The sequence below is a fragment of the Cibotium barometz genome, chromosome 48 (assembly GCF_041138505.1).
Source record: "Cibotium barometz isolate CiBa-2024 chromosome 48, ASM4113850v1, whole genome shotgun sequence".
Taxonomy (NCBI): Eukaryota; Viridiplantae; Streptophyta; class Polypodiopsida; order Cyatheales; family Cibotiaceae; genus Cibotium; species Cibotium barometz.
Genome location: NC_141093.1, coordinates 32,654,108 through 32,680,993, shown reverse-complemented (window position 1 = coordinate 32,680,993; position 26,886 = coordinate 32,654,108). Strand labels below are relative to the sequence as shown.

Sequence of the window (26,886 nt, the reverse complement as noted above, 5' to 3'; positions counted from 1 at the left end):
GGCTGGCCGACCAGCTCCATAGGGTGGTATAAATACCACCCTTTCCCCCACACTGCATTTAGTACAGGATCTTGTGTATATAGTAGAGTTTATAGTATATACAGCTTCTCTCTCTCTACACTTTTGCGTTCTCTTTCTCACAGCAGTTGTCTCATTTTTTGTTGTGCATTCTGACATGGTATCAGAGCCCCAGGTGGCACGAAGCTTGGAGACAGTGAGAGCTTGAGAGTTTGCTGTTTTTTGGTGCTGATTGGAGGTTTTTTTGGGCTGTTCGAGACTTGGAGAACGGGTAGAAGACGGCCGTCACTGTTGGACAGCCACCTTGCATAGTGTTTGCAGCCTCTTTGTCATTTTTTTCCCACCCACCCTTCCTTCACAAGACCTTGTGAACCCTTGAGATGGCAGATTTGCTTGACATGGCTGAGAAGCATGTGAAGATCCCCACTCTCCCCACATTCTCGGTGGATCGACAGTTGGACGGGACCAACTATGGCATCTGGAAGGCAATGATGGAGTCTGTCTTGGAGTCTTATGACTTGGCTGATCTCATTGTGGTTGGTGTTCCATGGCTAGAGTTGGAGGACGGGGAGCTTTTACCCTCTACTAGGAAAGAACGGGAGGCTCGGGCACAGTTATGGGATCGTGTCAATGCCCGTGTGCGTTCTTTCATTTTCCTTAATTGCACACCCCAGGTGATTAATCATATCAAACAATGATGCTGGCCAGAGGGATTTGGCAGCACTTGGCTTCTCTATATAACAGGGTATCACCCATGAAGTGGATTTCCTTGGAAGTGTAGATGCGAGTGATGAATCCTGCAAAGTCTTTGACGATGCGGGAGCACATCAACAAATTCTAGGCTCTTTAGTAGGAGGTTCTTAAGGTTGGGAAGGAGATATCTTCAGAGGAGGTGGCCATCACTTTGTTGTCTTATCTGACCTCTCAGTATTCAGCTTTCTACTTCTCTTTGATCTCCAGTGAAAGGCTCAGTACCTTCACATGGAAGGAGCTTGTGCCTATGGTTTTGGACAAGGAAGAGCGTTTTATGAACCCTCCCTAGGGCGGAGGTTCTGAGGTCTTGACTGGCCAGTGGTCGAAAGGCCACAACAAAGACAGAGGAAAGTCTTCACAGGCGAAGTCCTTTGAGCAGGAGCCCGACTTGAATCGTGACGCCTTGAAGGTAGAGCGGACCTGTAACCATTGTGGCGGGAAAGGTTACCATTGGAGGAAATGTTCTCAGTGGAGTACCGAGAAAGGTGGAGATTCCTCAGTTGTAACCGTGAAGACTCCAGCTTTTGTGCACTTGGAGATTATGGACACCGGAGTTTCATCTTCTTCGAGAAGGGAGGCGGTTGGACTCACCGCTAGGGATACTCGGGAGGAGTGGATTCTAGATAGTGGTGCTTCTAGGTACATGACTCCTTCCCAAGAGTTATTACAGGATCTTCAAAGGCACACAAGTCACATCCTTATTGGTGACAAGTCCGCTATCCCTATTCACATTGAGGGCAGGTTGGAGATCATTCCCGATGGCAGAGGGGGGAAGCATTTCTCCCAGGTTCTTTATGTCCCATCTCTTGGTTTTCATCTTTTGTTAGTGCATGAGGTTTGCAAGACTAGCATACGGGTGGAGTTTGATGAGCATTTTGTTGCTCTTTGGGACAAAGCAACAAGCCAGGTTGTTTGGGAAGGCGGAGTGGAGAATGGGATTTACAGACTCTCAGCACTCTCTCTTAAAGGTTTTTTGTTAGGTGATTTGTGGCAGTTTCATCATGACCACTTGAATGTGGATACACTGCGGTGGGCTTTCTGGGACCAGATGGTGGATGGCTTGCTAGATGTTGGCAGCAGGCAAGGACATTCCAGTTCTTGTGTTTGTCAGTTAGAGGAGCCTTTATAAGTAAATTATGCTTTGATGTCTCGTATCATTTGGGACAAAGAACCCACTTCCATTAAGGAAGCTCTTTCCCAGGAGACTTGGAGGAAAGCCATGTAAGTGGAACTAGATGAATAACACTTGGGAGTTTGTTCCGATGCCGTCAAAACGGTCAATCATTGGTGTCGAGTGGGTCTTTAAGACCAAGTATACGTCTGATGGGTCGGTGGACAAGCACAAGGCCAGAATTGTGGCTAAGGGCTATGCTCAGCCGCCTGCCATTGACTATGAGGATACCTTTGCACCGACAGCGAGGATGACCATGATTCGGACAGTTCTTGTCCTTGTCTCTTCTCAGCGGTGGCCCGTATATCAGATGGATGTAAAATCTGCGTTCCTTAATGGTGACTTGTTGTATGTTGAGCAACCTCCAGGCTTTGAGGTTCCGGGATCAAAGGGGATGGTTTACAGGTTACGGAAGGCCTTGTATGGTCTTAAGTAGGCTCCTAGGACTTGGAATCAGATTCTACGGACATGTTTTCAGAGATCAGTTGCAGATCCTAACTTGTATCTCTTTTGGGAACGGGGTATGATCACGTTTATTATCCTTTATGTGGATGATCTCATTCTCACTAGCGGTCATGTGGAGCACATAGCTGTGACGAAGGCTGCCTTGTCAAAGGAGTTTGAAATGACCAACTTAGGCTTACTCCATTTCTTTTTGGGATTGGAGATTTGGCAGATCTAGAGGGGGTTCTTTCTTTCCTAGCAACGGTACGTTCATGAGTTGCTGGAGACGTTTGGGATGGAGAACTGCAAACCTATTTCTTCACCGATGGATCCAAACACCAAACTTACAGTTAATTATCCTTGTGAGTAGGTCGATGCCTCTTTGTATTGGAAGCTTGTTGGTTCATTGATTTGATTGCTGAACACCAGATTGGACTTGAGCTTTCTAGTGGGGCTATTGAGCTCATCATGCAGACACCTTTGAAGACTCACTTGGACGCAGGATTGCGGATCTTGCGGTATCTGCAGGGTACGAAGGATCTTGGACTCTTCTATGACACTAGAGGGGGGATGACGGAACGAGTTACACTCCAAGACTCAGATTGGGGAGGAGATTCAGACACGAGGAGATCTACATCAGGCTATGGATTTACCCTTGGCTCAAGAGCTATTTCATGGAGCAACAAGAGGCAACTGACTATTGCCTTGTCTTCTATTGAGGTAGAGTATCGGGCTTCTTGTGGTGCTTCTTGCGAGGTTGTGTGGTTGCAGAGGTTACTTGGCGAGATTGGGTATCCACAGAAAGAACCCACAGTCATCTAGTGCGATAACCAGTGCTGTATACCTATTGCTCGGAACCTGGTCTTCCATGCCCGGACCAAGCACATAGAGATACAATATCACTTTGTTCGTGAGAAGATTTTGGATGGTGACATCTTGCTTGTTTATTGTTCAACGGAGGACAATGCGGCAGACCTCTTCATGAAGTCTCTACCGCAGGTGATGCTCCGGGAGCACTCCAGTTCACTGGGTTGGTTCCACATCCAGGAGCTGAGAGGGGGTGTTAGCAATCATCTCTTGTTTGTACCATATTACATAGTGAGACCCTCTGTTGTGGGTGTGTCCGCCAAGGAATTCTCTCCATTTTTTCCATGTTTTTTCCCTGATTTTGGTCGTGGGGGTTGTCTATTGCTGGCCGACTCTTTCTGTAATGGCCGACTGAGGTTTTTGTCTTGGCTGACCTTGTATATGCTGGCCGACTGGCTTTATCCTAGTTGTGGACATGATTTGCTGCTGTCGGCTGTTTTTGGACTGGCCGACCAGCACCATAGGGTGCTATAAATACTTACCTTGCCCCCACACTCTATTTAGTATAGGATCTTGTGTATATAGTAGAGTTTATACAGCTTCTCTCTCTCTACACTTCTGCATTCTCTTTCTCACAACCATTGTTTCATTTTCCGTTGTGCATTCCGACAATATGATACAAAGAAAACCTTGACACCAATCTCTCTCTTCTTCTCTCTCCTTTGTCTTAATCATGTTTAATCAGCATCTTGTTCTTAATCAAGCTTAGGGTTGTGGAGATCACCTTGAAAGGATCATTCCATGATGCCAACTTTAGGATTGGTGACTCAGAGGCAACTTTCTTCAATGCCTAGAATGCCTCTAAAGCCTTGCCCGTAACGGCACTTTCTGTCACATGCACTCTGCACTGTAGTGTATGGTAACAAGATGGCTCATTATCATCAGTGCAACATTGTACAATATTAGTACCCTTTAGGATGATAATTGTCGTACGTCGTGACTCCATTGTAATCCTCAGTCCAGGACGTGTCAGGCACGAGCTACGTAGGTCATTCCTCAACCATAGTGAGTCAGTCAGTCAGTCAGTCAAGTCCCTTAATCCACTTGGAGAGAATCATTCATGCATGTAGAGTCGGTAGAAACCTTAGGGATTGCATTAGAAAGCACTGTGCATATTGTGCATATCATTCATCCATTGCATATAGACATGTAGAAGCCTTCAAATAGCATGTAATATTTTTAGGATATTTATTAGCATTTATCTGGCATTTTTCCCATATTTTACAGCAGTAAATACCATTTATTTATCATCAACAAGTCATGTAGCAAAAATAGCTACAGTCGGCCGGCTTCACAGCCAACCGACTAGCACTTGTGAGCATATAAATAGCCTTGCTTTTGCACCATTCCATCCATCATATCATAATTCAGCCAAGCGTTGCAGTCATCAGCACCTGGAGCATCATCGCTTGCATCATCAGCCACACAACAGAAAAACGCAGCACATACAGTAGCCGGCCAACATCAGGTCATCATCAGCCTTGCGTTTTCAGCATACACAGCAGCCGGCTAGCATCTGTGCATCATCTTCATTGCATTTTCAGCATCTAACAGGATTCAGCTTGCAGACAACTCATTGTTTTGCTTCAGTCACTTTGGTGAAGGTAAAACTCAGCATTTATATTCATTTTAGCATTCATTCACAACCTAGAAACAGTCCCAATCAGCCCATACCTCAGCCTCAGATTTGCAGCGTTCCCTCATTCCATTGGGAAGAGTGCATAGGCTCGAGATTGGTCATAACACTCCAAACTCACTCCTCTTGGCATTGATAAACAACTCATTGTCTTACAAGAGTTGCAAAACTTCGCCACATCTCGCTCATGTTGCTTTGCAGTCCGTGAGAAGAAAAGGATGTCATCTAGAAAGATGAAGACGCATTTGCCAATGAAATCCCAAAAAACGTGAGACATAATCTTGTTGAACATCGCTGGTGCATCGGTGAGTCCAAAAGACCACCACAAATTCATAGGGGCCGCGCTCGGTCTTGAAGGCAGTCTTTGGAATGTCGGCCTCAAAGATCTGAACCTAACGGTAGCCACTCTTAAGATCTGTCTTAGAGAAAATTTTAGCACCATTGAGTCATGCTAGGATGCACCTTACCAAAGCTCAAGAAGCTTATACTCGACAAGCTAACAAATGGAGGCGAGATGTCAACTTTAAGGAAGGGGATTGGGTATATCTCCGCATCATGAAGCAACGACTAAAGCAAGTGGGCAAGCGTTTTCATTCCGTAGTTTTGGCTCGTTTTCTGACATTCAAAAGTTAAGTGATGTCTCTTTAGAGTTAAAGTTGTTGGAAAGTTGGACTATGCACAATGTCTTTAGGTTTAGCATTGCAGGATGTTTTAGAAGAGCAACAACCATATATGATCGACGAGGCAGAAGTCATAGAGCCAGAACAAATTCTCCTCTGTAGATGGAAGCATGGTTCCGGTCGAAGAATAAGATAGTTTTATACGAAGTTCAAGGACAAAGGAACCATGAAGCAGTATGGTTGGATGAAGAGTTCTTTTAGGAGTATCCCTAGTTATTGGCAGACTACTTGGAAGCCGTGAACCTGCCGCCAAGCTAAGTAGCAGGGTTGTGATATGCAGCGGAAGTCTTTGTATTGGTTGATCCTGTCACACAATATGCTCACACCGTCTTCTGTATCCTGAGTTTCGCGAGTTTAGCAATCCATTTCATTTACTTCAAACTTTAAAGAGTTGAGAGAGAGATATGAACACTGTACACCAGATTGGGTCCCGAATTACCCACTGAAGGGCCCCCTATCCCGATAACGAGATAGTATTTGCTTTATTACTTTAGAGAGAATGACTTTGGACTGTAGATAAGCCAAACGCAAGATCTCGGAGGATCGGAGTAAGGCTGATCTGTACACTGCTGTAGAAACACCTCAATGACTTGATCTTGAGCCTATGCACTCCTCCCAAGGGCATGAGGAAGCAAATAGACCCAATCCCCTTCCTTGAAGTGGACATCTCGTCTAGATTTATTTGCCTGTCTGCTATATGCTTCCTGAGCTTTGGTCAAGCGGTCTTTGACTGACTCAATGATCTCGGAAAATGCTTCCGTGGTTTTATTAGCCTCTAAAGATGGAGACACCATTCTCGTCAAAAGAGAAGAAAAACGGCGACCAAAGGCTGCTTCATATGGAGTCCGTCCGACACTGGATGAATGAGTGTCGTTCAATATAGCTTGGACCAACGGAAGATAGTGCTCCCATTTGGACTGCTGGTCATGACAATATGACTTGAGGACATCAAAGGCCAACTGATTATAAATTTCTGTCTGGCCATCTGTCTGGGGATGGAATGCACTAGACAACTGCAACTTAGTTCCAAAGTTTTCAAATAATGCCCTCCAGAAATGCGAGGTAAACTTGGAATCTCTGTCTGATGTTATGGTGCTAGGCAAACCACAAATTGGATACCAATGCTTGAGAAACAGACGGGCTACGTCCTCGGCTGTGGCCGTATGCTTGCATGGGATGAGCATGCAGAACTTACTAAAACGATCCACAATGGTAAAACACTGAGTGTTACGGGATCCAGTGGATGCTGGTAGAGGCCCTACAAAGTCCATAGATATGTCGATAAAAGGTCCGTCGGGGATAGGCAAAGGTTGAAGTAAACCTGCCTTCTTCGTATGGGGAACCTTGACTTTTTGACAAATCTTACAGGCTTGTACATGTGCATAGACATCACGCCTCATCTTTGGCCAATAAAAGGACCGTTCTAATTTCTCGAGGGTACTGTTGATACCCCTATGTCCTCCAACTAAGGAGTCATGGGCATCGTGGAGAAGAGCAGAACGCTTTTCCCGAGTAACACAGAGATGGTTCTTGTAGAACAACCAACCGTTCTGTACTGAATAGTGGCTAGGCTCAGAAGTGAGGGCCAAACTATACTGAGTACCAAACTCAGGGGAGTCGACATATTGGTCTTTCATACTATCCAAGTCCTTCCCCGTGATTTCGAGAATGGTAGCCTCTTGGACTGCCTGGATGCTGGACTTTCGACTGAGAGCATCTGCTACTGGGTTATGCTTACCAGGGATGTATTCAATCATACCTCCAAACTGTTGGAAGATTTGACTCCACTTGGCCTGTTGATCACTCCACTGGGCACTTGGCATAGTCTGAAGCCACTTAAGTGCTTGGTGGTCTGTTTTCACTGTGAAAGCCTGTCCATAAAGAAAAGGCTTCCAATGTTTGAGCGCTGTGATTACACCCAAAAGCTCTTTGTCATATACCGAATAATTCTTTTCGGCAACATCCAACTTTCTGCTGTAATAAGCCACGGGTCTATTGTCCTGCTGGAGGACTGCACCGATGGCTACATTGCTGGCATCGGTGATGACCTCGAAAGGTTCGTCCCATGATGCTAACTTTAATACAGGTGCTTCTGAGGCAGCTTTCTGGAGTGCACGGAATGCATCAAGTGCCTTACCTGTAACTGAGACTTTCTGCTTGCGAGTCTTCACCCCCTTGAGCAAGTCGGTAAGAGGTGCTGCAAGGTTGGAAAACTGATGGACATGTGTGCTATAGGCCTGACAAAGACCTACGAATGAACGGATTTCTTGGGCGGTCTTAGGAATGTCCCAATCTAAGATCTCATGAACCTTTGATGGGTCCAGTCTAATCCCATCGGAACCGATGATGTAGCCCAAATACTGAACTTCCTTAACACCAAAGATAGACTTTTTGGCGTTTATGTAGAGCTGATTATCTCGCCAAAGTTGCAAGACTTTCTCCACATCTTTCTCATGCTGCTCCGCAGTGGCTGAGAAGACTAGTATGTCATCAAGGAATATGAAAACACACTTCCCAATGTGGACTGCGAAAATCCTAGACATCATCTTATTGAACGTTGCGGGTGCATTTGTAAGCCCAAAAGGCATGACTACGAACTCGTAGTGACCACGCTCTGTCCTGAAAGCTGTTTTTGGAATGTCAGCTTCAAAAATGCGGACCTGATGGTAACCACTCTTGAGGTCGATCTTAGTGAAAAACTTAGCACCGTCTAAACGCTCCAAAATGTACTCTATCCTGGGCATAGGAAACTTATTCTTGATAGTGAGTTTGTTTAATGCCCTGTAGTCTACACAAAGGCGTGCAGACTTGTCCTTCTTTTGGACAAATAGGATAGGTGCAGCAAATGGGGAGGAAGAAGGCCGAATGAATCCGGCTCGGAGAAGCTCAGATAACTGCTTTTCCAACTCGCCCTCTAAAGTCTTGGAAAGAGGATAGGGAAACCTGCTAGGAGGATCTGATCCAGGGACCAAATCAATGTGATGGTCCTCAAGGCGAGAGGGTGGGAGACTGGGTGGGAGATCGTCCCTGAGCATAATGTCCTGGTGTCTGGATAGGAGGTCTGCTAACTGAGAGACTGAAGATGTAATGGATGCTACTAATGAGGGAGGGGCTGTTTGAGCACGAACATAAAGAAGTGCTCCTTCTGCTCCCTTGCGGATAGCTCGTCTGGCCTGGAGATGTGAAATCAATGGGATGCCAAGAATGCTTCTATCCCCCCGAATCATGACAGGCTCAGGAAAACCTTTACAAATAGTAAAAGTGTCCTGCCCCCAATTGGGAATAGGCTCATACTGACGGAACCACCGAATTCCTAAGATCATGTCACACCCTAACAAAGGGGAGACGATGAAATCTCGTTGAAATGAGGCCTTTTGAACTTCAAAGGCAAACTGCTGTGCCTTCTGGGAAATGTGGGTGCGAAGACCAGGTGTAAACCCGTCCACATCCAGATGATATGGGACTAAAGTGCAGTTCAATTTATTAGCCAACTGGGGAGAGATGGCGTCTTCAGAACTGCCCATATCGAAAAGGACTACAAACTGTCGGCCCTGGGCAGAGCCATAAGCTCGGATGAGGCTCTTCTGAGCAGCATCGCTCTCACCCTTCTGCTTAGCATCAAATACCACGGATGGTATAGGATGCATGGAAGGTAAAAGTTGAACTACATTTGAGGTAGTAGGCGGGACTGGAGGAGCTGGGGAAGCTGTGGCAACTGTGGCAGAAGGAGCTTTGGCAGCTTGTGCCGCTTGCCATTTGTGGCAATCCTTCTTACCATGCCCTATAATATGACAGAAAAAACATCTATTTTCTGACTGGTACTTCTTTTGCTCCTCTGGAGGAAGATAACCTCCAGTAATGCCTGCTTTGGCCTTTTCATCAGGGGTTTTCTTAGGTTCTTTATCCTTCTTACCCCCTGAACTGGAGCTATTACTGCTGTCCTTCTTAGCATCTTTAGAAGATGCGTTACCTTTCCCTGTCTGTGCAGCTGATTGCTGCTGCTGGGGTTTGGTACTGGACTGAGATGTCTGCTTGGGCTTGCCCCCGTTGAGCTTCATTTCTTCATTCTGAGCGAGAGTCAGAGCCCGGTCATATGTACTTGGTTCAAAGTTACGAACTGTGAACCGAATGTTGGAGTCCAATCCACGAATGAATTGCTCCAGCTTGGCCTGCTCAGATAACCCTAACTGCTGTGCTAAAGTAATAACCTTACCGGAAAACTGAAGCACTGGGGAACCGTTCTGTCTGAGTCCATAGAACTCGTTTTTCAGACCGGTCATGTACTGGGGCGGGAGAAATCTGGTCTTCAGGTCATGGACAAAGATGTCCCAGTCAAAGGCTGTGACACCTATGGCCTGGTCAGTATGAATACTAGACCAATGCTGCCACCAAGTGACTGCCTCACCAGTGAGATGAGGAGCCGCTAAGTGGACTTTGTCTTGTGGGTCTGTGATCCTAGCTAAAGGAAAATGAGCATTAAACTGATGAATAAATTGATTAACTGAAGAATGATCACACTTACCATCATACTTACTGAAATTTGGTTGACTGTGAATGATGGTGGTTGATGCTGCTGCGGGTTGCTGGCTGGTGACACCTATGACTGGGGAGACTGAGGAGAGCTGCTGATACCTCAAGTGTATGGCCTCCTTTTCCCGTTGGTGTTCGAGTAACATACGTTCTCGATCAAGCTCACGTTGGTGTTCCCGAGCGGCGAGTTCAGCCTGATGCCGGTCTTCGTCGATCCTGCGTTGGGCTTCCTCATAGTCCCGTCTTTCTTCTTTTTCTCTTCTCCTTCGGGCCTCGTCCTCTCTCCTTTGTTGTTCCATCTGAAAGAAGAGGGAGATGTAGTCGGGTGCTGCTGGAGGTGTAGAAGGACGTGCTGCTGCTGCCTCCAAGAGTTGGAGACGCTCCATGAGTAGCTGGTTCTGAGCTCTAAGAAGAGCTATGGTGTCTGCTGTAGGCCGAAGAACAAGGTCTCCTTCGGGGGAGACGTCTTCCGGCTGATGAGTACTCTCTCGTGTAGACATGATGCTGAAGTCGGTGGTCGTGCCGGAACGCAATCTAACCATCCGAGGATGCCCCCACGCTAGGATGCGGTGTGTGTGGACTATCTGGCTCTGATACCAATGTGATATGCAGCGGAAGTCTTTGTATTGGTTGATCCTGTCACACAATATGCTCACACCGTCTTCTGTATCCTGAGTTTCGTGAGTTTAGCAATCCATTTCATTTACTTCAAACTTTAAAGAGTTGAGAGAGAGATATGAACACTGTACACTAGATTGGGTCCCGAATTACCCACTGAAGGGCCCCCTGTCCCGATAACGAGATAGTATTTGCTTTATTACTTTAGAGAGAATGACTTTGGACTGTAGATAAGCCAAACGCAAGATCTCGGAGGATCGGAGTATGGCTGATCTGTACACTGCTGTAGAAACACCTCAATGACTGGATCTTGAGCCTATGCACTCCTCCCAAGGGCATGAGGAAGGGCTGCACACCTGAGGCTCAAAGAAGAAGAAGGTGGACTGTTCTACACACTGTTAGAATGCTGAAAACACATATGAATGCTTCACCAGATGACTGCTGAATGTGTTGATGATGCATAGAATGCTGGATACTGATGCAAACAGCAGATTCAGGGCTGGAAACTGCTGTAGACTGTTGCTTCAGGGCTGGCTTCTGCTGTGGACAGAAACGCTGATCTGTGGGAGGACTGTGGACTGAAACGCAGCAGCAACAGGTGATTTCAGGGCTGCTACTGTATGGCTGGAGCAAAACGCAGCACTTCTGTACTGCTGGATCAGAAAACGCAGGCAAAAACAGGCTGCAATCTGCTGGTTTTCAGGCGTGGAACTATGCTGAGGAGTATGCTGAATCTATGGCATGAACTGATGCTGAATTCAGGCTGATTAGAGGCTGAGGACAAACACCTAGGGCTGGACTGAAGCTATGGTTCTCAAGGGCTGGAGAAGAAAGCTTATGGGCACTAGGGCATGGATTAGTCTTATGCTGAGAGCAAGAGAGAGAGGAGAGCTCTTAGCACAATGAAGACTGAATGAGCAAAAGAGGCTCTAGGCAAGCCTATTTATACTAACTGGGGGGTTGGTCATTTAATAAAATTAATATTTATAAATGCCCAATAATGCAAATAATGATAAATAAATACTAATAAATATGGGAAAAATACCAGATAAATCCCAGTAAATTCCCTAAGGCTTTGGGGATGTTCTAAATGATGCACAGGCATATGTATGCATGTTATGCAAGATGCAGAGTGCTTTCTGATGCAAACCCTAAGGCTTCTACTGACTCTACATGCATGAATGATTCTCTCCAAGTGGGTTAAGGGACTTGACTGACTGACTGACCCACTAAGGCTGAGGAATGACCTACGTAGCTCGTGCCTGACTTATCCTGGACTGAGGATGTACAATGGGGTCACGGCGTACGACAAATATCATCCTATTGGGTTCTAAAACTGTACAAATGCTGCTCTTCTGATGATGAGCCATCTTGTCACCATGCACTGAGTGCAGAGTGCATGTGACAAGGGTAGTAGATGGAGTGGTCTACAAGAGGTGAAGCTAGAGGAAGCAATCCCTGAGGGTATGTACGCATAACTATACATCATTAAGCTCTCAGATTAGCTCCAAAGGCCTAGAAACATGCATGATCAGTTCTGGCAGGTGATCCACCGCTGTGTTAAGGGTAAGGAAAAAACATGCATGGGGACAACAGTGGAATAGATGCTCGGGTTTTCAGCAAGATTGGAAGTGGAGATCAGAAGTGGAAGGTGTTCAGACAAAAATATCTGTCAAAGTTAAAGTAGAAGGTCAAAGTCAGGTCCAACTCAGTAGTCTAGGGAGGAAGGATGACAGAGTGTCCACCCCATTATTAAGTTCAGTGGTAGGAGGGGATGTCATGTGTAGGCCGTGCGATGTAGCGAATCCCTGATCTAAGTCAGCATTTAGGACATCATTAGCAGTAGGATCATTACCATCATCAAAATCAACATTAGTATCAACAGTAGCATCAGAATCAGCCATAGCATCATCAACATCATCATCAGCCATAGTATCATCAACGCCATTATCATCAACATCATTACCATCATCATCTACACCATGAGGGCTTGGCACCATGTCAGCAGCCAGAGATGCCCAAGCAATAGGCAGCAAGGTGCTAAAGGCATGGTGGAAGGTGTGGGCAGCATTGAAGGCCAAGCGCAACATTGAAGGCATAACATCATGAATATTTGTCCATACACCATGAGCGGACATGTTCCTGGATTCATCTAGGTATATAATTCAGCTGTATTAGCGGACATGCAGATTTCACATTGTGAAGTTTAGTTAGCCTAAGGTTGTGTTTACGACGGTCAATCCCTCACATGTCACATTGGTATCCGAGCGTTACAGGATAACCAGCCTTAGATCATTTTCATTCCATCAGTCATTCAGTTAGACATCATGTTAATCGCTTCCGCATAGTTAAACCCAGTTCTCAAAATCTTGCAGGCCATCCTTAGGGATTTTCCCTTAGGCATGCATTAGTAACCCATCCATCTGCATTCTTGCACAGCATATAGGGTTGCACATGGCTTGCATAGCAGACATCTCAGTAGTCAATCTTGCATCTGCAAGGCATACATGTTTACCCATGAGTTCTCTTGGGAAGAATGACATCCATCATCAAAGGAGTACATAAAGTTTTGGGCTTCAACTGGCAGCAGCAAGGGGTTCTCTTCCACAGAAGAAGACGGAAGTTTGCTCCAAACATCGCCTCAGGAGGTTCAGAGTTTCAGGAATGACGGAGATGGTAGGTGAAAGGATTCCAGAGACAGGTCAAGGGTGACTCGGGTATTTCCAAGCAGTTTTAGCAGCATTTGCCATTCAGTTCCCGCAGTAGACAAGTCTTTGGCTCAAAGGATTCAACTCCTACAGTCGACCTCAATCCCGGCAGAACAAGTCAGAAGGGGGCAGTGGTTTCAGTGGAGAAGGATCACCAGAGGAGTCGAAAGGTTGCCAGGTATACCACCTAGCAACAGTTTAGCAGAGGGGAATGTCACGTGCACACCCATCAGGTGTACAAGTGGCATGGCATCATCAAGCATTAATCAGGACATCTAAGTATTATTCAAGCATATATTAGCATAAGCATGTATATAAGGGTGTTTCAGCACCAACATAAGCACCTTAGTCTTCATGAGCATGTAAGGCATTCATTTGCATCATGTCGGGGCTATTAGCACCAGCCGACAGCACTTTATGACCAGCCGACAGCAGTTGGGTATATATGGCAGGTCGTGAGCATCCAAGAGCTGGCCGACAGCAGCAAGGCTGGCCGACCAGCATCATTCCCACATATATATAAGAAGCGCATTCATTCAGTCCATCAGATCTCAGATCAGGAGCACATAGATCATCCATCTCCTCAGCGTTTCCTACCCCAGGCAACAAGGAGAGCATCAGTTCAGCATTGGTTCATCAGTGTTCCAGCATACAGACAGCATCGCATCAATTCCAAGCATTCCCTTCAGCGTTTCCTTTCTAGGAGACAAGGGAAAGTCAGTGGGGCAGCAGTTCATCCAGCAGATAGTCATCAAATCAGCATATTCAGCACCATAGGCAGCATATAGTTCATCATTCCTACCTCCTACATAGAGGGAAGCCGGCATCGAAGGGTGGACCTCAGCATTGGAGCAAGGAACAGTCCTCATCTTCAGCCTTCAGACCGTCCATCTCATCCCGAGAAGGATCTTCATCTAGGACAGCATCATAGATCTATTTAGATCTCATTGTAAGCCCATTCATCTAATATAGCTGCATTGCATTGCATTGACACTATTTCTCTATCTCTTAAGCATCATTAAGTGAACTTTAGTTAGCCGAAGGTTGTGTTTACGACGGTCAATCCCTCACATGTCACATTGGTATCAGAGCGTTACAGGGTAACCAGCCTTAGATCATTTTCATTCCATCAGTCATTCAGTTAGACATCATGTTAATCGCTTCCGTACAGTTAAACCCAGTTCTCAAAATCTTGCAAGCCATCCCTAGGGATTTTCCCTTAGGCATGCATTAGTAACCCATCCATCTGCATTCTTGCACAGCATATAGGGTTGCACATGGCTTGCATAGCAGACATCTTAGCAGTCAATCTTGCATCTGCAAGGCATACATGTTTACCCATGAGTTCTCTTGGGAAGAATGACATCCATAATCAAAGGAGTACATAAAGTTTTGGGCTTCAACTGGCAGCAGTAGGGGGTTCTCTTCCACAGAAGAAGACGGAAGTTTGTTCCAAACATTGCCTTAGGAGGTTCAGAGTTTCAGGAATGACGGAGATGGTAGGTGAAAGGATTCCGCAGACAGGTCAGGGGTGACTCAGGTATTTCCAAGCAGTTTTAGGACCATTTGCCATTCAGTTCCCGCAGTAGGCGAGTCTTTGGCTCGAAGGATTCAACTCCTATAGTCGATCTCAATCCCGGCAGAAGAATTCAGAAGGGGGCAGTGGTTTCAGTGGAGAAGGATCACCAGAGGAGTCGAAAGGTTGCCAGGTATACCACCTAGCAACAGTTTAGCAGAGGGGAATGTCACGTGCACACCCATCAGGTGTACAAGTGGCATGGCATCATCAAGCATTAATCAGGACATCTAAGTATTATTCAGGCATATATCAGCATAAGCATGTATATGGGGGTGTTTCCCAGGCAACAAGGAGAGCATCAGTTCAGCATTAGTTCATCAGCGTTCTAGCATACAGACAGCATCGCATCAGTTCCAAGCATTCCCTTCAGCGTTTCCTTTCCAGGAGACAATGGAAAGTCAGTGGGACAGCAGTTCATCCAGCAGATAGTCATCAAATCAGCATATTCAGCACCATAGGCAGCATATAGTTCATCATTCCTACCTCCTACATAGAGGGAAGCCGGCATCGAAGGGTGGACCTCAGCATTGGAGCAAGGAACAATCCTCATCTTCAGCATTCAGCCCATCCATCTTATCCCGACATTGGAGCAAGGAACAGTCTTCATCTTCAGCATTCAGCCCATCCATCTTTTCCCGAGAAGGATCTTCATCTAGGACAGCATCATAGATCTATTTAGATCTCATTGTAAACCTATCCATCTAATATAGCTGCATTGCATTGCATTGACACTATTTGTCCATCTCTTAAGCATCATTAAGTGAAGTTTAGTTAGCCTAAGGTTGTGTTTACGACGGTCAATCCCTCACATGTCACATTGCGGCCAGTTGATATTGTGCTTATTTTTCTATCTTTAGCGGTGCATTTGTGCCCTATCAACTACTTATTTACTGTACTAATTCTTTCTATTTGCTACTTCCCTTAGTGCTAGGCTTCATTATGGCTGAGTCTGCCTTGCATCTCCGGAGGTTGACAGAAACTCAGTACGAAGGGCTTTGTGTGAATATATGCTCTTATGTGTGTGTGTGTGTGTGTGTGTGGAGTGCGTGTGTGAGAGCGTATCTTGATACAGAGTTCTACACCCACTATTGGGCACTGATGACGTTAGTGGGGATGTCGTAGTATCTAGTCCATACTATTCATAATGGAGTTGATAGTTATATAGTCTTGTGGCTTGACTACCATGAGTATATAGCATGCATGTTCCTAAAAGGTGAATTTGGGCATGTTCCTGGATTTATCTAGGTATATAATTCAGTCGTATTAGCGGACATGCAGATTTCACATTGTGAAGTTTTCGTCCGAGTTGCGGCCAGTTGATATTGTGCTTATTCTTTCTATCTTTAGCGGTGCATTTGCCGTATCAACTACTTATTTACTGTACTAATTCTTTCTATTTGCTACTTCCCTTAGGGCTAGGCTTCATTATGGCTGAGTTTGCCCTGCATCTCCGGGGGTTTGACAAAAACCAGTACGAAGGGCTTTGTGTGAATATATGCTCTTATGTGTGTGTGAGTATGTGTGTGTGTGGAGTGCGTGTGTGAGAGCGTATCTTGATACAGAGTTCTACATCCACTATTGGGTACTGATGACGTTAGTGGGGATGTCATAGTATCTAGTCCATACTATGCATAATGGAGTTGATAGTTATATAGTCTTGTGGCTTGACTACCATGAGTATATAGCATGCACGTTCCTAAAAGGTGAATTTGGGCATGTTCTTGGATTCATCTAGGTATATAATATTTGTCCATACAGCAGGCCGACCTGAACCTCAAAATCATATATAAGCATGAATTCATAATTCAGCATTCCAAGTCAAACATTCATCATTCCATCATTCACCAAAGTCAGTAGAAGTTATGTAGGGCTAGAGGTCAACCGCTTGGGACTGACCAAGGGCCTACACTATGTACATTCATTAAGCAACCTTTTTGTGCCATATATAATACAAAGGAAACCTTCACACCAATCTCTCTCTTCTTCTCTCTAATCATGTGTAATTAGCATCTCGTTCTTAATCAAGCTTAGGGCTGTGGATCAGTATAGCAAGGCTTGTGCGCATGCAACAGAACATGTGCATTTCGTTAAGTATTTCACCTCAATCAACATCTTTGGCTTTCCTCTTTCATGTTTACCACCTTAGTGTGGGAGAATATTATTATACAAGACATACAAGACATCACACCATTTGGTATGGGCTTTTTGTCCAGAGTCGTTATTGTCACTGAAATGCCATGAAACATCCGCATTAATATTTGCATTGTGGCAGTCTAGGACTCCTTTTCATACTTGACGAAGCAATCCTCCCTGCTCATGCTCTCATTAGTCATGACCATGGTAAGTAGTTTTATTTTCTTTTAAACTTTAAAATCGATGCTCTAAATTGTTTAAAATGCAATACAAATAGAGATAACACAGACTTCAATGTACTCTCCATTAGCATCTATCACAGCAATGTGTTTGGGGTTGATTGTTGGTTGGCCCAAAGATAGCACAGATCTTGATGGACAAGTGTATTATTTCACCTGGTTGGCCTTCCTCTTTCACGTTTACAACCTTAGCGAGGAGAATTTCAGAATACATGACATTATGCCATTTCGTGTGGGCTTGCTGTCTAGAGTTGTTATGATCACTGAAATGCCATGAAACATCTGCATCGTGGCAGCCTATGGTGTCCTCTTGATACGTGAAGAAGCGATCCTCCCCACTCATGCTCCCAAGACCATGTTAGGTAGCTTGATTTGCCTTAACCAATAAATTAATGCTCTGAATTGTTTAGAAAGCAGGACAAATAGAGATCACACATTGATATTGGCACCAGAACCCAATGGACAAGCACTTCACCCCCCATGCACACACCCACCCCAACCCCTCGCATTGTTTGTCAAAACAATCTACATCTCAAGGGGCTTCTCAGCACTCTAGAGCATTGGTGTTTGGAAAGCAAGGAGACGATGTGATAGTAACATGTAGCGGAAGTATTTGTAATTTGAGGATCCTGTCACACAAATGCTCACACCGTCTTCTGTATCCTGAGTTTCGCGAGTTTAGCAATCCACTTTAAGACTTCAAACTTTAAGAGATTTGAGAGACAGAGAGAGAGAGAGAGAGAAACTGTACACCGTATGGGGCCCCGAATTACCCATTGAAGGGCCCCCTATCCCGTTACCAGAATAGTATTTGCTTTATTACTTTGAAGAGACTGATGGTGGACTGACGATAAGCAAACGCAAGATCTTGGAGGACCAAGAGTCGAGCTGAACTGTACACGGCTATAGAAGCACCAATGATGACCAATCGCGAGCCTATGCAGTCTTCCCAATGGATGTAGGAAGGCTACAAATCTGAGGCTAAGAGAAGGGGCTGATTGGGACTGTTCTAGACTATGTAGGAATGTTGAGTTTTACCTTCACCAAGTGGCTATAGCAAAACGATGCATATGAGGGTGTTGAAAATTGTATGAATGCTGAAAACGCAAGGGGTATTGAAGGTTGAATGCTGTAGATGCTGCGTTTTACTGTATGGAGGCTAAATTGCTCAAGCATTGATGCTCCTAGATGCTGATGAGGAAAACGCTGAAGGCTGATGTGCTGAATTCTGCAATCGCTTATGCTCCTTGTGCTGAAGGCTCCAAGCGTTGAGTGCTTCAGGGCTGATTATGATATGAATGAATGAAAGGACTGTTTATGGGAATAATACTGGATGAATTCTAATGAATGCTAGATGGTATCTGAAGGCTTCTGCCATGGTCTAAATGCAGTGGATGAATGCTATGCATTATGCAGAGTGCTTTCTAATGCAAACCCTAAGGCTTTTATTGACTCTACATGCATGAATGCATCTCTTCAAGTGGGTTAAGGGACTTGGATTGACTGACTGACTATCTAAGGCTGAAAATGACCTACGGAGCTCATGCTTGACTTATCCTAGATTGAGGATTAAAATGGGGTCACAGCGTATGACAAATATCATCCTAAAAGGTACTAATAATGTACAATGTTGCACTGATGTTGATGAGCTATCTTGTCACCATGCACTACAGTGCAGAGTGTATGTGACAAACTTGGGCTGAGATCAGCAAGGATTGATCACCTTTTGTACTTTGAACATTCAGTTTTACTTTCATTCGTTGTACGTAATACAAGGATAAGCGCTGGGATTATTAGTGTATGTTTGTGTTTGCTCGTCTTCTACACCACATCTATCTTTGTTAATGCAATCACAGCACTAGGAGTCTTACCGACAACAAAACCCCTTCTCCCCTCTTCCCCCCTTTTCTTCTCTCCCCAACCCAACCCCGCTCCCCCCCTCCCTGCACCCCTTCTCCTTTAACCTACACATTCCCCAAAAATCTTCTTCCTCCCCCATGACATTGATGCTCTGAATCGTTTTAGACAGCACTACATATTTAAGCAGATAGAAAATCATCCATGCATGACATCAACACTAAGTTTGAATGGCTGAGAAGCCCTCCCACGTGCCCCCCCCGCCCCCCCTCGCAAAAAAAAAACCCCCACCCACCCACACCCCACAAAGAAAAAAAAATCTTCTTAAATTGATGCTCTAAATTGTTTTAGACAGCAATACATACCTGAATTTATAGAGAATCATCCATGCATGACTCCGGCAGTAAGTCCCAATGGTCAAGACAAAGTTTACCCCCCCGGCCCCCCCCCGGCCCCCCCCCCCCCCCCCCCAAAAAAAAAAAAGAAACTAAAAAAGTAAAAAAGTAAAAAAATAATTATAATAAAAAAACCTTTCCTCCCAAACCCACCCACCAAGCCTACTCGGCCCATGCGGACCAGCCCTCTAGACATAGGTGGAATTCAAGACATCCTTAAATAAGTAGGATTCAATCTTTTCCGACGTAGTAATCACACCTGATAATTTTGCAAAACAATCTTTAACAAATGCTCAAGTTGCATGCGTGCAAAGTAGCTGACTCTCAATGAAGTTGGAAAAGGTCTAAAAGCAGATTACGTGCTTATTGTCAAGGCAATAAAAAGGATGCTGTAACCGTTGTTGGCTCTCTTAATGTGTTTGTGTGAATTTATACGACCCCGCAAAGCAATGGATTGCCAAACTTGGCTCTTTGTGTGAGGCAAGTCATCAGGAGTGAGCAGAAAATGCCATGTTACAGAGAGCAGTAGATGCGGTCTAAGAGGCCAAATTACCTACAAAGCTGGCAGAACTAGTGTTATAATGTTTTAATATGGTATAATGCTCAGATAAATGTCAAAATACATGAGTATTTGGTATAACTCAATGTGGAAACATCCTTTGCAGATTGAGTACGTACTGGATCAAGTTTCTTTGTCCCAAAATACGGTTGTCTGTTAGATCTTTTTCTACCTTAAAGCCTCATAAATTTTGTGCGCGTGTGCATGTGTGCTTGTATGTTTCCACAGTGGTTTGTTGTGAACTAATTTTACCTTTTTCTGAAATGTCCTGCAGACCAGAAGTCAGAATCCGATCACGATGCAGAAAGTGAAAGTGATGGGCACATTTCTGATAGTGGGGACCTATCTATGTCAGCTTACCAGGCTCTTCTAGGGTCCTTACAAGCAAAAGGAGGAAGTTTTGCTCAAGCATTTGCACAGAGGTCTTTAGGCTACCCTGTTACCATCTCACCGATTCTGGTTTTCTTTTTGGTGTGGTTCTGATAGCTTATTACAGGAAGGTGTATTTTTCAAGGTCTCTTGCTTTGTATCACCTAAAAATTGCATTGTCGCAACACTTTAGGACTGGATTCCTCCTTGCGGCCTTGGTTGTCATGTGTGTTCTCTCACTGCTTCTTTCATCTCCTGTGCTACTTTTCTTCCTTTGTATAGTTCTCTCTTAGTCACAGTCCTCTCTTGCCTCCTTTCACTAAGTACTCAATGAAGTTTGATTGCAGCTGTTGCTGTCCCACTATGGTAGTCACCGTGAATCCATGGGGATCTGGTAACCTTTAATGGCCTCATCTTCTGTTGCACTAGGAGAAATACAGTGCCCCACATCTGAATGAAGGCTTGTTGGCAGCCTTGAAGTCAGTGTGGATCCATGGGGGGATCTGGTGGCTTTCAATGGCCCCACCCTCTGTGTGAATCTGGGGACTGTGGACCACCACACTAATCAAGTTACTTGCTGTCTTAGGAGGACTTATTAAGTGGTGTGTGGAAAGCTAGTCACAGTCATCATTCTCATAGTGAATACGAGTGTTGTCTCTGCAGTCCCAATAGATCCCTAGGTGATGAACGTGGCACTGTGATGATATAAAAGCAGGCCTTTCACCTCTGAATCAGCACGTTACCTAGCAATGGTTGTGTGTCTCAGCAACACCATGACAACAGCTGCCCCTTGGCGCATTGCTCTGCTGCTCTCATACCATGCAGCAAGCTTTCTGTGAACCAGTAATCATGAATAGGAAGAACTTGCAATGGTGATGATGGCCATGGAGCCGGGATGTAGAAGGGTAAACCTGGGGAGGGCCTTGTGGAACCCTTTGTTGATCCTGGTGTAGGATCAATCCCCCAAGTGCAACCTTGGTAGATAATCTGAGCTTTGCGCTTGATTGACGCATTAATTGATAGGGTCTTCTCTTCACGGGACTTCTTATTTTGGTTCCTTAGTGTTGTGCCAGTTTATGTTTCATTTTTTGAGAGAAGATTTACCTGCAAACTTAATGAGCTTTTCTATTCCTAACCTGCCTTTTCCATAAGAGTTTCTTCAGGCAAAAGGAGGAGCAGGGAGTGAGTGGCAGTGAAGATGATGACGGCATCAAAGATGACGAGGATGCTACTGATTATGGGGGGATTGATGCAACTGGAGGCAGCTTTGTAGAACAGGACAGTCATCAAGGAGGTAAGGGATGACTGGGACTCGGTAGATTATCCCTGATGTCATATATTGCTCTGCTTGTAAGTTTTCATGACCTTGTGCATATGTGGATTATTTTAAATCATCTGGATTGTAAGGTGTCTGTCGATGCAGTTCGCTATGTATCACACCTCCTAGAATTATTTACTGGGCAAAAATGCCTAGAACATGCCCGCCATTTGTTCCTTTGAAGATGAAATATATCACGTGCATCCTACACTTGGATGCCACGTGGACATATTTGAACAAGAAGGTGCAGGACCTGGAGTGGAAACTGGTCCCATGCGAGCCCAGTTTGGGACGAGTCAGCCAGGGTTCCACTCTATGCGTCCGAGGTCAGGTGTGCATTGTCCTGCACATGAAGCAATGCCAGTCCGCGTTGTGAGTCTCCCTTTGAAATGATGTCAGTTGTTTTGTGTATCTGGTATGCTACTGGATGCTAGACCTCTGTGTAGGTATGTGGATTATTTTACATGATCTGGATTGTAAGGTGTATGTCGATGCAGTCTGCTATGTATCACACCTCCTAGAATTATTTACTGGGCAAAAATGCCCAGAACATGCTCACCATTTGTTCCTTTGAAGATGAAATATGCTGTGTTGGTCTCCCTCGTTCTTGTTTTGTGATGATGTTAAAGCATTGTCAAAATCCTTTCCCCTTTGCTGCCAAAGTTCGTGCTTGTTAAAGTTCTCTGTTACCAAATATAACGCTACTTGCTCACTATAAGTGATCAAAGCAGGGTGAGAATCAGCAGATGACAATGGAAGAAGAAATAAGATGACCGCTAACAAAGTCCAGGATACCACTCAATATATCTGAAAACACCATGGCTGCACTGGCAAGCAACTTAGGGGGGTGGCAAAAGCCACTTTGAAGGTTTGCTGAAGGGAATGTGCAAGCCTGGCATAATAATACTAGAAGAGGAGGGGTATCTTGAACTGTAGTAACTCTGCCTTTGTTAAACTTTTGTTGTTTCTGAGAAAGGTGCTTCTAGAGGCATGCATTTTTATCACCTCTGTGCTATCTTGATATTTTATGATGCTTATTATTTTCAGATAAGTTGAGTATTGAAATAATGGATAAGCCAGCTATTGTGAGTAAAGATGAGGAAGAACCAAGAGCTATGGGAGGTGCCGAGTCACAAGAAGAAAGTGAAGATGATGCAGCATCAAATGCTCAGAATGCTTCTACAAAGTGTGTGGATTTTGCAGTGATGCTATGAATTATGTGTTTTTGAATTATGAAATTGAGTTTCTTATTTATTTCAATTATGCATCTACTTGCAAATTATAGTGCCTTCAAAAAGCATTTGGAGCATACTTTAACAGACAAAGAGGCCACACTGTTATCAAAAGGAGGAGTAAAGTTCAAGTGTGAAACCATTGCTGCGGGTGTTCCAAAGGCTAAGTGGATGACCACTGCGTCTGATTTTCCAGTGGTGAGGCTGCCTTTGTTGCATTTTTAAGCTTAACATACATAGAGTTTCACACACGTGTGCAGCGCGCGCGTAGAGAGAGAGAGAGAGAGAGAGAGAGAGAGAGAGAGAGAGAGAGAGAGAGAGAGAGAGAGAGAGAGGAGGGAGGGAGGGAGAGAAGAAAGAAAGTCATATTAACGTCCGCGGAATGCCTTGAAGGCATATGGGACCAAAAGACATGACATCACAATCATTACAATCCGCTTCGGGGTGCACTTAGGCGCAAGTGCGCATAAGTGCGAACATTGAAAATAAAAATAAAAAGCTAAGGGTCAACTACCATGTGTAATATGAAATGCTTGTTGTACGTAGGAGAGAGCCAATTAGTGGGGTTTAGGCTTCTGGAAGTCTTCAATTATTGCTTTTCCTTCGCGGTAGACAGCCCACTTTCCAGCTTGGCGGGCTTCTCAAACTTTAGCAAGTTCTGCACTTTTGTTTTTGAGCTGCATAGGTGGATGCTCGTCTGCTAGCCACAGCTTGGTGCCTTGGAGTGCCATGGATTGTTGCAAAACCTTGATCTCCTTCTTGGTTTCATAGCATAGGACGGCCTGTCGCCTTTCGGGGTAATGAGATATGGATTGCCTATGTCGATGGAGGGGAGAACCTTGCTGATTCTCCTCTTCCAGATGTCCGTATCGGGGATGTAGTCATCTGGATCAATCTCGGTTTGCTCCCTTACCTCTTGCTTGTCCCAACCCAGTGGGAGTCCCCCTACTCAAATGTCTCGGGCAACAGACACTTGGATTTTTTCTTCCTTGATGGTGGAAATAACATCTAAGTTCACATGTTGTTGCATACCTTTGGTGGCGTCAATGAACTCCTTGGCTTCTTGGATCTTCTAGGTCAGGCTTGTCCTCGAGAGTGGCCACCTTGGCCTCAACTTTGTTGAACTGCTTCTTCAAGGCTTCGCTTGTCGATCTCTGCTAAAGAGAAACACTTCCCACGAGCTTGAGCTGTGACTGGTCAATGGCTTGGTCGGAGTGGCGAGGGCACTTGCGTAGGTGAGTTTCCTCGGCATTGTGGTGATGGCCAGCGTTTGTTGGCCTGGCTCTCCCAACGTACCGCAGTCTTGTTACAAGGCGGGACACAGCATGGAGGTGACCGCTATGGCCTGGTGGTGCCCTACACTAGGCCCAACATGGCAAGTCTTAGATGGGGCACACGAGCAGCAGAAAGCGGCAGTTAGGTGAGGCTCAAGCGGGGCTCATGCGTGTGCGCGTGCGAGAGAGAGAGAGAGAGAGAGAGAGAGAGAGAGAGAGAGAGAGAGAGAGAGAGAAAGAAAGAAAGAAAGATATATTAACGTCTACGAGAGGCCAAAGTCGGCCTATGAGACAAAAAATAATACAACTCTGTTCTTCCGGTCATCGGAAGAAAAGAAACAAAAGAAAAAGTGTGCATGTGTCTGGATACAACTGTGAATCATCATGGATCGGTGGAGCCCATATACAAACAATGTAAGGGGGGGTGGAGAGAGAGAGAGAGAGAGAGAGAGAGAGAGAGAGAGAGAGAGAGTAAGTAACATATACAAAAGGCCCAAAGAGCCTATGAGAACATGAATAGTACAATGATACCATGTGTATAGAGTGCCATGGAAAAACTAAAAAAGAACATGAAACCTGAAAGCTGAAACATGACTCTATAAGCCTACTGGGGGAGATGTGACTATGGTGAGGGTTTGCCTTGTCGTTGGAGAATCTCATGGATCTATCTCAGTGTGGTGGAGATCCTTGAGGCTTGGTGCTTTGGGTTGGGGCCGCATGAGAGAGAGAGAAATGAAATGAAATGATATATTAACGTCCTCAAAAGGCCAAAATGACCTATGAGACCAAAAAGGTTACAACAATTGGTGGATCTGATACAATGTCTGTGTAAGAAAAGCTAAAACAACTAAACAACTAACTGAAATTGAAACAACAACTATGAGGAAAAGTAAGGTACTAGGAGCTCCTAATGGATAACATCTGGGAAGGAAAACTCCAGCAACAAAGGTAAGCATCATATACATCACTATCCAAAGATGTCTCTCGTCGGTCGATGGCGGATATCCTCAATGTCCTCCATGGTGAGTACTCTGACTGGACGTCTCCCATGCCGTGCTAGTATGGTCGTGACCCTCTGTTGTAGTCTCCGTCGGTGTCGGGATGGGCCTCTCATCTTGGGGCACCTGGACCGCCCCAACTCTATAGCCCAATCAATCAGTGTACCTCTGGTGCGCTATACTCTGGGGCTAGCTGCAATGCCTGTTGGCCTGACTGCCCAATCTTTGGTTGAAAGAAGTCTGTAATCTGGAATTGAGCAGATACCAAGAGTTGGCAAAGTGCCTATGACAGAATGTCTACTAGTTGGGATATTTTTAGAGGTAAAGATTATGGAAGGACCCATCTCTTAGATTGGGACATGTGGCAAGAAAGTGGGCCAAAGTGAGACAAGTGGCTTGACACTTGTTAGAAAGTGGATCAAAGTGAGACAAGTGGCCTCACACTTGTCACTTTAGCTATTGTGTGGCTCTCCACTTGTCATTGTAGCCTTCTCTTGCCATTTTAGCTCATGGGAGGCCCAAATCTATAAATTGGAGCCCTCTCTCTTCATTAATAGAGGCTCTCTTGCTGCACACTAGCCTCTACCACCGTTACAAGCTGCCCTAATGATGGCTACTCTCTTTCTCTCTCTCTTGAAGGCTGCCCATGAAGAATACCGTTTGTTGGGGACTGTTTTGAGGCTTCCATCGCGAAGAAATACTGAAGGCAAGGGTATTTAATCATTTATTATGATTTCTAGCCATTGTACTTGTTGTACCAGCCCTTGTATTGGTTGTACCAGCTTCTGTACTTGTTGTACCATCCATTGTACCGGTTGTATCAGCTTTTATACTTGTTGTACTAGCCAGTGTACCTACTGTACTAGTCACTGTACATGTTGTACCAGCATTTGTACTTGTTGTACGTGTTGTACCAGCCATCGTACCGGTTGTACTAGCCACTGTACCTACTGTACCAACCATTGTACCTGTTGTACCGGTTGAATGGAGAGTTGTACTCGCTGTACCAGCTCTATTGCATGAAGACCCGTGGTTTTTGGGGAAGAATCAGTACCCACACGGAGGTATATGGATTATATTGTTGGCTCGGCATTTCTAGAGCCTGTGTTTCGGCTTGGTTGCCTCGTGTTGGGCTATGTTATGGCATTTGTATATGGATAATCCGGCATCTCCCGTGGGGAGAGTAAGGCCCTCAAAGCTTGTACATGATATTATTCTCCTTGGGTAATAAAATACTCCAAGGGGGGGGGGGGGGGGGGGGGGTCGGCCCATTCCGGCCTCTATGTGGTGTCACACGTGCGAGCTCCATTTTCAGCATTTGTGGATGTTTTGTCCAGCTTTATGTTTTATGCAAAGTGATGATGGATATGTGTTAAGGGTGTGACTATGTTTAAATGTTTTAATATGCATTGATGGTATCAACAAGTGTGTCAACGGCCCTAGTCCCTCGGGCACCCGCCGCGAGTCACATTGGTATCAGAGCATAGGCTTTCTTGGAAGCGGAGGCC

General features: G+C 45.1%; 1 protein-coding gene across 6 annotated transcripts in view; it reads left to right on the top strand.

Annotated features, from left to right (window-relative positions):
* Positions 1-26,886, top strand: part of NOF1 (U3 small nucleolar RNA-associated protein) — a 95,203-nt gene that overhangs the window by 2,139 nt on the left and 66,178 nt on the right. For 4 of the 6 annotated variants that reach the window (XR_015263961.1, XM_086785731.1, XM_086785732.1 and 1 more), the window contains exons 2-5: positions 20,462-20,609; positions 21,720-21,850; positions 22,922-23,060; positions 23,160-23,304. Coding sequence is in view for 5 of the 6 variants with exons in the window: in XM_086785731.1 (XP_086641857.1) it covers positions 20,462-20,609; positions 21,720-21,850; positions 22,922-23,060; positions 23,160-23,304 (563 nt within the window). In the remaining variant the exon portion in view is untranslated. The remainder of the gene's footprint in view (positions 1-20,461; positions 20,610-21,719; positions 21,851-22,921; positions 23,061-23,159; positions 23,305-26,886) is intronic. The other 2 variants (XM_086785735.1, XM_086785734.1) reach the window with 2 other exon arrangements.